Raw genomic sequence first — 12,042 nt, 5'->3', positions numbered from 1 at the left:
GTTTTTTTGGTGAAGAAATCGAAACTATAGTATGTCAAAAAGATGTTCTAGGTTACTATTGATTAGAGAAATGCAAATTAACACAGATATCTTACATCTGTCAAACTGGCTAAAATGATAGCAGTGGAAAATGGAATCTTGAAGGGAATGTGGAAAAATTGGAACATTAATTACAGTTAGTAGAATTATGAAAAAATCCAACCATTTTTAGAGAACAATTTGGAATTATGCCCAAAGAGTATAAATCTTTTTACCGGTTTACCACTATTAGTCTGTTTCCCAAAGTGACCAGGGAAAAAGGAAAAGAACCTATATGTCCTAAAATATTTATAGTAGTTCTCTTTGTGGTGGTAAAGAACTGAAAACTGAAAGGTTGGCCATCATTTGGGGAGTAGCTAGATAAACTGTGGTATGTATTGTGATTGAATATTATTTCTTATAAGAAATGATGAACTGGTTAATTTTAGAAAAAACATCAAAAAACTTACAAGAAATTAAAAAAAGTGAAATGAGAACAAAGAGGATGTTGTATATAGTAAGAGCAGTATTGTTTGAAGAATAACTGTGAACAAATTATTCAGATTATTATAAACACTCAAATCAATTAAAAAGGACCTATTAAGAAAGATGGTATAAGCCTTCAGAAAAAGAACTGATAAATAGAAGTATTCATAGTGTGGTTTATCAAGCTGTGGCAAATGGTAGCCTTCTTTAGTACAAGGGTGAAGAGAATAGTGGAGATGGACTGTAACTTAAAATGTAACTGAAAGGAATAAATTAAATTTTAAAAAAAGAGACAATTCTGTAAACCAGAAGTCTCAAATATGAGGCCCAAAGAACTTCAGAGTACAGCCTAAATCACATTAAGATGTATTGGGAAATGTTTTTGTTTTGGAGGCAATTACAATTAAATGACTTGTCCAGGCTTACCAAACTAGTAAGTGTCTGAGGCCAAATTTGAACTCAGTTCTTTTCTGACTCCAATGCTAGTGCTCTATTTACTGCAAGACCCAACAGGGGAAAAAAAACAAACAAATTTTTAAAAAACCAATTAATTCATAAATAACATTACATTTTAAAACTAAGTCATTATGCAGTCAGAAGAATCCTTATGTGGGTTAGTGGTGGTTATTTGAGTTTCACACCACTGAAATAGAGTAAAGAACTTAAGGGCTGCAAGAACCACCCTATATTCCTAACTTTTTGGATGAGAAAATTGATGTCCTGGGAGTTGACTTGTTTAAAACATACAAGAAGCAAGTAGCAGGATTTAAATTCAGGTTAAAATAATCAAAACATTTAAATCAGAAAGAAACCTTAGTCTTATGTAGTCCACCTTACTTATTTGACAGTTGAAAAAACTGAGGTCCAACTAAATGGCAGAGAGATTAAAAAAAAATAAAATCTGATTACAAATCCAATGTTGAATCCATTATGTCCCCCATTGTCTTTAAAGAATAATTTCATTCATTGCATGTGAATTTTCATTATCTTTAATAATGTTTTCTTACCTTGGTCTCTTATCTAGGATAACATTTGGATCTGACTCTACTTAGTGTAACATGTGTATTCAAAACAAAACCTGATCATTCTCTCCCTTTATTTTCAGGGTAAATATGTGGTCTGTTTTGATCCTCTAGATGGTTCTTCTAACATTGACTGCCTTGCATCCATTGGAACTATTTTTGGCATCTATAAAAAGGTAAAATGTGATGCTTCTTTTTTTTTTGGGTCAGCAAAAGATTCAAGTCTATGAACCTCTGTTTCCAGGCTTCACAGAGTATCACTTTATCCAGTATGTTATAGCAGAAACAAAATATGTTGTTTAGGAAATTATTTTTTTAAAAAATTTTAATAGCTTTTTATTTTCAAAATACATGCATAGATAATTTTAAACATTCATCCTTGCAAAACCTTGTGTTCCAAATTTTTTCCCCTTCCCTCCCCACCACATGTTAAATATATGCAGTTCTTCCATACATATTTCCACAATTCTCATGCTGCACCAGAAAAATCAGATCAAAAAGGAAAAAAATATGAGAAAGAAAACAAAAACCAAACAAACAACAAAAAAGGTTATGATCCATACTCATTTCCTATAGTTTTCTTTCTGGATGCAGATGTCTCTCCATCACAAGAGCATTGGAATTGGCCTGATCACCTCACTCTTTTTTTTTTATTTTAATAGCTTTTTATTTATAACACCACATGCATGGGTAATTTTTCAACATCGATCCTTGCAAAACCTTCTATTCCAACTTTTCCCCTCCTCCCCACCCTCTAGATGGCAGAGTATATGTTAAATCCAATATATGTTATTTATACAGTTATCTTGCTGCACAAGAAAAATCAGATCTAGAAAGAAAGAAAAAAACCTAAGAAGGAAAACAAAAATGTAAGCAAACAATAACAGAAAGAGTGAAAATGCTATGTTGTGGCCCACACTCATTTCCCATAGTTTTCTCTCTGGGTATAGCTGATTCTCTTCATTACTAAACAATTGGAACTGGTTTGAATGATCCCGTTGTTGAAGAGAGCCACATCCATCAGAATTGATCATCGTGTAATTTTGTTGTTGCTGTGTATAATGATCTCATAGTTCTGCTCATCATTTCACTCAGCATCAATTTTGTAGGTCTCTCCAGGCTTCTCTGAAATAATTCTGTTGGTCATTTCTTAGAGAACAATAATATTCCATAACATTCATATACCACAATGGGTTGTGCATACCCTTCGACCCAGCAGTGTTACTACTGGACTTATATCCCAAAGAGATCTTAAAGAAGGGAAAGGGACCTGTATGTGCAAGAATGTTTGTGGCTGCCCTCTTTGTAGTGGCAAGAAACTGGAAATTGAGTGGATGCCCATCAATTGGAGAATGGCCGAATAAATTGTGGTATATGAATGTTATGGAATATTATTGTTCTGTAAGAAATGACCAACAGGATGATTTCAGAAAGGCCTGGAGAGACTTATATGAACTGAAGCTGAGTGAAATGAGCAGGACCAGGAGATCATTATATTCTTCAACAACAATATATATGATGATCAATTCTGATGGACGTGGCCCTCTTCAACAATGAAATGAAATCAGTTCCAATAGAGCAGTAATAAATTGAATCAGATACACCCAGCAAAGAACTCTGGGAGATGATTATGAACCATTACAAAGAATTCCCAATCCCTCTATTTTTGTCCACCTACATTTTATATTTTCTTCACAGGCTAATTGTACACTATTTAAAAGTCTGATTCTTCTTGTGCAGCAAAATAACTGTTTGGACATATATACATATATTGTATTTAACTTATACTTTAACATATTTAACATGTATTGGTCACCCTGCCATCTGGGGGAAGAGATGAGGGGAAGGAGGGGAAAAGTTGGAACTAAAGGTTTTGAAATTGTCAATGCTGAAAAATCACCCATGCATATATGTTGTTAAAAAAAAAAAAAAAGGTATGCACAGTTTGATAACTTTTTGGGCATAGTTCCAAATTGCTCTCCAGAATGGTTGGATGCATTCACAATTCCACCAACAATGTATCAGTGTCCCTATTTTCCCACATCCCCTCCAACATTCGTCATTATCTTTTCCTGTAATTTTAGCCAATCTGAGAGGAATCACCTCACTCCTGAAAAGAGCCATGGAGAACACAGCTTTTTATCCAAGTTTGGAAATTATTGCCAGAATGCTACACAGACCTTTTAAACTCTTCACATGAACATACATTAAAGTAGGCTGGCCAATATACACTAATTGGAAGAGAGTGGAAAGTATTTTATTCTTGTAATTGAAGCTCTCAAAAAGCAGTAACAATATCATTAGAGATCATCTCTCTTTATACCTACATAGTATAAGTTAATTCAATTCAATACATATTTGTCCTCTAAATATGTTTGATTTTGGGAATACAAATGTAGAAGAGACTTTATTCTTGAAATAATATGTGATGAGGGAAAAGAAGTACAGAAGAATAACAGATATAAGAAGGTGTCCTAAGAACAAAGGAAAAGTCTAGTAAATTTAAAATGGCTGAATTTGATAAGAGAAGATATTGCTTTTTTTTTTTTTTTTTTTTTTTGCATTGAAGGGGGAAATGGGAGGTAGTCAGGGAATACTTCAAATGACATTTCTTTTATGAAAAAAAGGGAGGAACTTTAAGCTAGCAGTTCTTTAAGCATGAGATGGCTTCTTATTAAACAAAACAAAACAAAACAAACAAAAAAAAAAACAGTGATTCCCTATTTCCTATAGCCTGGCTTTTAGGACCTTCTACAATCTGGTTCTGACCTACCTTTCCAGTTTTATTTCATAACTACTTCCCTTTACAGTACTCACCTTCTATGTTCCAGCTATACTAGATGACTCTTGTTGCTGTTACTGCTGCTGCTGCTCCTACTACTGATTGCATCTTTCATTCTTCCATATAATGCGTGTGCATAGGAAATGGCCTCTATACCTAGCATCTACTTCTGCCTCTTCACTCATTTCTTCTTCCCCGTCAGGATTACTTCCTCCATAAAACCTTCACTGGTTTCTCTTGGTGTAAGTAATGTCTCCCTTAAATTTTTTCAGAATACTTTGAATGTGTTCTTTGTCACAATCTTATCTTGCATAGTTTCATATTCCTGTGCATGTTATATTCTTGTTATTTTGTAATAAGCTCTTTGAGGACAAAGATTATGAAGTTTTTCAAGTTATATTTCCAGTACCTAGCATAGTGTGTTACATTGAATAGATTTCTTTTAAAATGTTTCACAAATCAAAGAACTTGGTAAAGAGCAAATCCAATGTATAGCGAAGACAAAAGACAAATGTTTAATCCAATATATGTATATATATATTTATACAGTTATCTCGCTGTACAAGAAAAATTAGATCTAGAAAGAAAGGAAAAAAACCCGAGAAGGAAAACAAAAATGCAAGCAAACAAAACAGAAAGAGTGGAAATGCTATATTGTGGTCCACACTCATTTCCCATAGTTCTCTCTCTGAGTGGGCAGAATCTAGATCTAGAAAGAAAGAAAAAAACCTAAGAAGGAAAACAAAAATGTTTCCAGTTTCTAGCCACTACAAAAAGGGCTGCCACAAACATTTTGGCACATATGCGTCCCTTTCCCTTCTTTAAGATCTCTTTGGGATATAAGCCCAATAGTAACAAAGGGTATACACAGTTTTATAACTTTTTGAGCATAGTTCTAAATTGCTCTCCAGAATGGTTGGATCTGTTCACAGGTCTACCAACAATGTATCAGTGTCCTAGTTTTCCCACCTCTCCTCCAACATTCGTCATTATCTTTTCCTGTCATCTTAGCCAATCTGAGAGATGTGTAGTGGTATTTTAGAGTTGTCTTAATTTGCATTTGCCTGATCAATAATGATTTGGAACACCTTTTCATATATATATATATTATTTATAATTTTTTCACAGTATATATACATGAGTAATTTTTTTAAATAATATTATCCCTTGTATTCATTTTTCTAAATTATCCCCTCCCTCCCCTTGATGACAGGCAATCCCATATGTTACAATATAACCTATATACAATATATGTGTGTAAATCCCATTTTCTTGTTGCACATTAAGTATTAGATTCTGAAGGTATAAGTAACCTGGGTAGACAGACAGTAATGCTAACAGTTTACATTTACTTCCCAGTGTGGAACACCTTTTCATATGATTATAAATAGTTTCAATTTCTTCATCTGAAAATTGTCTGTTCATATCCTTTGATCATTTATCAATTGGAGAATGGCTTGATTTCTTATAAATTAGGATCAATTCTCTATATATTTTAGAAATGAGACCTTTATCAGAACCTTTGACTGTAAAAATGTTTTCTCAGTTTATTGCTTCCCTTCTAATCTTATCTGTATTAGTTTTGTTTGTACAAACACTTTTAAACTTAATATAATCAAAATTATCTATTTTGTGATCAATAATGATCTCTAGTTCTTCTTTGGTCACAAATTCTTTCCTCTTCTACAGGTCTGACAGGTACACAATCCTCTGTTTCTCTAATTTATTTATGATCTCATTCTTTATGTCTATATCATGAACCCATTTTGACCTTATCTTGGTATATGGTGTTAAGTGTGGGTCAATGCCTAGTTTCTGCCATACTAGAGAAATACATCTTTTAATATTTTTTCCTATAGATTTTGTTTTTCCAACTACATTAAAGAGCATTCTCCACATTCATTCTTGTAAGCCTTTTGTACAAATTTTTCTCTCTTCCCTCTGATACTTCCTCCCTCCCTAAGACAGCAAGTAATCTATTATAGATTAAATATGTGTAGTTCTTTTAAACATAAGAAATACATCTCTTAGTGTAAGAAGTCCCTTCTAGAGCCTCTAGGCTCTTGTGGACCAAGATGCAGGCTTGATCCCTAAAAGGGGAGATCAGGATTAGGTTTCTGTATCTCTTTCTTTCTTCCTTCTCCTCTTCTTCCTTTCTTCTTTTCATCCCTCTATACCTGGAGTAACTCCATAGAAGTCTCTACAAAATATATCAGGTATGGTTCATGTCTATCATCTTCTCAAAACTGAGTCAACAGGATTCTTTCTAGAAAAGTATCTCTGTGACCCTGGGCAAGTCAACCCCAGCCTCAGAAAAAAAGAAAAAAGAAAAGTATCTACTAAGTGTATGATGTATGCTTCAGGTATATAACAATCATGTACCTTTTTTTTAAATATATAAACTATATAAAATGCCCATTGTCTAGCTCTTTCTCTATTTCTTTCTCTATTCCTATCTCTTTTGTTTTCTATCTCTTTATCTATAAAACAGATATTTCATATTCACCTTGGACTGGTCTGCACAACTCACAAGGTCTAGATTTCCTGGCCAGTCAGGGCCTGGATTTCTTTGGTCCTTTATCTATATGGTGACCTTGGTGCTCTCCTCTGAGAACAATGCTGTTACAAAAATCTTCCTTGGTCAGCCAGTATTTAACTCAGGAGTTCAGGAACTCTTGAATTCATATGGTAGCCTCCAAGGCTTTTAACATCCAGTGTTCTGGATCAGTAGTAGCTGACTTGTGCTCAGGGAAGGAAAGAGGCAGAAGAAAGCAGCCAGGGACATAAGATTCAATCTCAGATCTGTTTAATCAAGTGCATCTTCCAATGCTATGTGCTTATGCTATAAGCCAACGTTGTCATTGGCAAGGGTGATGGAAGGGAGAAGACTTTTTTGTTTCTTGCTAGAAATTCAAAGAAGAGAAAACACAATGAAGGAGGGGTGAATCTAAAAGAAAATGGCAGCATTGTTCTTACAGCCCAATTAAGACTTCAGAATTGACAGCTATCTCCAGAGATACCCTAGTTATTAAAAACCAACCCAGCAATTCCCTCTCTCATCTCAGTAAGCCTCATGTGCCTCAACAAAAAAACCAGAACATATGCCTTGCTGTATGGAAAGTTCACTCAGTTTAGCAAATTAGAGTCTTATTCCTTTGATTGCTCCTGCCATAGAAGCATCAGTAAAAGATAACTGATTGATATTTATCTCCTCTGAATACTTATAATTTGAGATGAAGATAGAGGAAAGTTCATGTTCATTGACTTCCTGGAGTCCTTTATATACATAGCTCTATTCCCTAGGAATATTCTCCACATATTTGATTTCCCTGGCAGACATACCATACTTCTCTTGACCCTAATTTATTTAAGTAAAGATGAGGTTGAATAGTGGAAGATCTGGAAGAAGATAATAATATAATTGGAATATTCAGGGAGCTATTGCTAAAGAGAGTATTTGTATGTGCTTATATTTTGAAGTAGTAATGGAGAAGCAAGAGAAGATCTGATTAGTAAAATTAGAGCAGAATCTTGTTTGGAAAGAGTGCTCCAGATACAGGAAACTGGGCATCTGGTGGGAAGGCTACTGCAGTAATAGAATCAGGAAATTACCTAATGCATGAAGTAAAGCTATTAAAGAGAGATGTCTCATTACATTAGGATTATAGTATCATCATGCATTCTGTTAATAATGGAAGGTCAAAAAAAAGTTTTCCTTTTTTTTTTTTTTTTCCATTCTAGACTTCAGCTAGTGAGCCTTCTGAAAAGGATGCCTTGCAGCCTGGCAGGAATCTAGTGGCTGCCGGATATGCACTCTATGGCAGTGCCACGATGTTGGTGCTGGCTATGGCATGTGGAGTTAACTGCTTTATGCTGGACCCGGTAAGAATTCTTAAGAGTAATTTTTTAAAAGAGGCAAAATATTAGCAGACAGATGTGGGGAAGTTAAAGGAAGATTAGGGAAATTGAAGAGAGAAAAAAAAGTTGGTGGGTGCTAAGGAATAGCAAGAGAGTGTTATACTATTTGTTTTTCACTTAATAGTATTTTATTTCTTTCAATTATGACACTTATTTACATAAGCTTTTGAGTTCCAAATTTTTATCTCCCTCTCTTCCTTCTTCTTCTTCCCCAAGACAGCAAGCAATCTGGATATGCTGGGGTTTTTTAAATAAGAATATTACATGAACTATGTTAGAGAGATTCCCCTTGTTGAATATGATATTTTTTCATCTCAAAGTTCTTCAAAGTCCTGCATCATGTCCTTCAAAAGATTACTTCTGCCATGTTCTGTAGTTCCAGGTAGAAGCAGGTGAACTTCTAGGCTTCTCCCAGTGCTTTCTGTTAACACCAAGAGTTTTACTGGTGTAGAATACAAAGAAATAAAACATGCATGGGAACATCTCCCTTCTAACCTTGTGGAGAAAAAACAAGATTTATAGATTATCTAAGATTACTGCTAATCGCTTATTTCTCCAAAAAATTTAGAGGTTAAATGTAAGCTTCCCAAGTTACCATGAAAAATTTTCACTGCTATGATTTTATTTTATAGATTATCTTTAGCTTATTAAATGAATTGTTTTACATTCAGCTATTCAGTTAAAAAACATAAAATATTCCTAAAAATTTCTTCTGCCATAATTTTATATGTATAAAATATATCAATATAAAACTTTTTATTGACAAAATCCTCATATAGCATTAATGAAATAATAATAAGCATTTTACATAGCATTTACATAGTAAGCATTTTTGAGGGTCTGTAAAAATTGAAAAATTCTGAATTTAATAATTCTGGACTTGAAAGGTTAATAGCATCTAGGGTAAGGGCTCAAAGCATCTAGGGTTCAAAAGTATTATAAATAAGAACACAATTGTGTGCTCACCATTTTTTCTCTAAATCACAAAAAACTGAAAGTTGCTAAGGATATCAGAGGCAATCTAGACCAAACTCTACTAGGATATGAATGATAGGGTAGACCTCAGTCAACAAGGTCCCTTCCAGCTCTAAATTTATGATCTTATGATCCCTCCTAAAACATAACCAAATGCACATCCAGCTTTTGAAGATAATCAGTGAAGAGGAGCTCACTACTAGAGCAGCCCATTCCACTTTTGATTCTTGGAAAGTTTTTTCTTATATGGTACCTCTATCTACCTCTTTGCATCTTCTTCCTATTGCTTTCTGGGGCCAAGTAGAACATCTGTATGGTTTTACAGAACTGAATTTTATTTCTTCAAAATGTGGGGGTATAAAATATATAAGTAGCCATTAACATATAGACTCGTATTTCATGACATTTGAGAACCATATAGATGAGCTTCATTTAGAAAACTGGGATTTTGTGATGGGAGAACTAGGATTCCTACTTCTATTAAAGAACCCATGGCCAAAGCAACTCTTTCTGAAGTAATTAATCTTGTTATTTAATTTATTGCTTGCTACATACTCTTCAAGTTTGAGATTTACTGAGATTAAACAGATGGACACTTCAGAATTGTCACTCCTAAATTTATATTACATTTGAGTAACTTTAGATGAAGAAAAAAAAAAATAAACCTATTCTTCTTTCCAGATTACAAAAGGATATCTAATGGTGTAAGTTTTCCTATATTTGATTCTTCATTTATTTTCCTGAGACCTAACAAGCACTATATATTTTAAAAGATACATGCAAATTTAATGTAGTACTAGAGTGTTTGTTTGTTTTTTGGCTGCTATTATTCAATCTGATTAAGACCTTTCTAATATAAATAATAAATTAGTGCCTGTGGCCTGCTTATTCCTATTCTGTGAGGGCAGGGACTGTATTATTTAAACTTTGTATTTCCCCTAGCACTTAGTAGGCTTTGTATCCCTCAAAACACATAATTTATATTTATTATTATAAAAGTCTTCTTATCAACCAATAATAGTAAGAATTTCTTACTATCTATCTGACTAGGTCCTTGGAGATACAAAAACAAAAAATCAAACAGTCCCTGCCCTCTTGTAACTTACATTCTATAAGGGGAGACAGTATCTGTGTATATAAATATGTAGAAATTAAATACTTTTCTCTTGATCTGGTGTTCAAGCAAGTCGCAACAGTAGCAGCAATATTTTATATTTTCTTAATGCTTTTATATTCAAAAAAGCTTTCACATTAGTTATCTCTGCCTTTGTAGCATGGAGATAAAGTTTGCTACCTGAGCCCTGAGATGCAATGGTCAGATGCTATATATAGTTTCATTGACTAAGTAGCTGCTTCTCCTGCATCCAGAAAGTTTGACTTGTCTGCATGTGACTATTTTGCATTATGAAAATTTTATTTCCTATGTATTAACTTAATTTGTCATGAATACTTCTCTTTTTCCATCCTTATGTGTTGTATCCTACTGCTCACATGGGATTAGGTGTCTTTATATAAGTCCCAGACTCTAGTGATGATTGACTCTTTATAAAAGACAACAGTTAAGTGTCCCGTGTGAAACATGGTAGGGTAGGGGGAGGTGCTGCCTTTTATGTCGTTGGTGGCAGAGTTTCTCAACACAATAAAAACTTGGCTTAATACTTATCAAAGCACAGGTGGGGAATGTATGACTCTTTTCCCCAATTACTTTTCAAGTATTTAACCCCATAAGCTATACCCTGCTTGGTATACCACATACTTACACTGTTTCCAGAGTCATGTCACATCATGACTAAGGGGTAACCCTAGGCTATTTGCTTATATTTACATATTTAAAGATTTCCCAATTTTTTTAAGGCTATTGGGGAATTCATTTTGGTTGAAAAGGATGTGAAGATAAAGAAGAAAGGTAATATCTACAGTCTTAATGAGGGCTATGCCAGGGATTTTGATCCTGCAATCACAGAATATATCCAGAAGAAGAAATTTCCCCAGGTAAGTACATATGTGTAGTACTGCCTCTATGATACTCATAAATAAAGTACACTGCACAGGTAGACTATACCTCATGGCTGGCATCAAAAAAGGCTTTATTATGGGAGTGAGGAAAGTGTCATTCACAGACAGGGATTCTTAACCTTTTATGGGTGATGGATTCCTTAAGCAATCTAATGAAGCCTATGAACCCCTTCTCAGAATTATGTTTTCAAATGCATAAAATAAAATACATGGGATTACAAAGGAAACCATTTTTATTATTTAAATTTTTTTTTTCAAAGGAGAGCAATTTGATTAAAACCCCCATCCAAGAGGATAAGGACTGATGTTGTCAAAAAGAGACCAGGATATTTGCTTTGTGCTGGTCTGTTACAAAAACTGTAGACATCTGTTCTTTCCTGATTTGCCTTGTTTAAAAAAAAGTTGGGGGGGAGAAGGGCACCTAGGTGGTATAGTAGAGAAAGCACCAGCCCTGAAGTCAGGAGGACCTGAGTTCAAATATGGTCTCACACACTTAACACTTCCTAGTTGTGTGACCCAGGGCAAATCACTTAACCCCAATTGCCTCAGCAAAAAAAAAAAATCAGCAAACAAAAATAAATAAATAAAAACAATTTTAAAAAAAAGAGAGAGATTCACATGTCCATACATATAAATGTATATATACACATATACACATACATATACATACATGCATGCATATATACATATATACAAGTGTACATCTGAAAATTGAATAATTACTCTGAATCTTCATAGAATCAACCACAATCATTGAGTGACTTTTATTAATTAATTGCAAAAGAATTGTGTTGTGAAATTAGAATAAGGAGAAGAAACCTGAAA

At 33.9% G+C, this 12,042-nt stretch overlaps 1 protein-coding gene across 1 annotated transcript in view; it reads left to right on the top strand.

Annotated features, from left to right (window-relative positions):
- FBP1 (fructose-bisphosphatase 1) overlaps window positions 1–12,042 on the top strand; it is a 33,049-nt gene that overhangs the window by 17,767 nt on the left and 3,240 nt on the right. The window contains exons 3-5 of the mRNA XM_074281674.1: window positions 1,610–1,702; window positions 8,050–8,190; window positions 11,056–11,193. Coding sequence (XP_074137775.1) covers window positions 1,610–1,702; window positions 8,050–8,190; window positions 11,056–11,193 — 372 coding nt within the window. The remainder of the gene's footprint in view (window positions 1–1,609; window positions 1,703–8,049; window positions 8,191–11,055; window positions 11,194–12,042) is intronic.

This window comes from Sminthopsis crassicaudata, chromosome 1 (assembly GCF_048593235.1).
Source record: "Sminthopsis crassicaudata isolate SCR6 chromosome 1, ASM4859323v1, whole genome shotgun sequence".
Lineage (NCBI taxonomy): Eukaryota > Metazoa > Chordata > Mammalia > Dasyuromorphia > Dasyuridae > Sminthopsis > Sminthopsis crassicaudata.
Note: the sequence above shows the minus strand (reverse complement) of the source record. Positions and strands in the feature narration are given on the sequence as shown.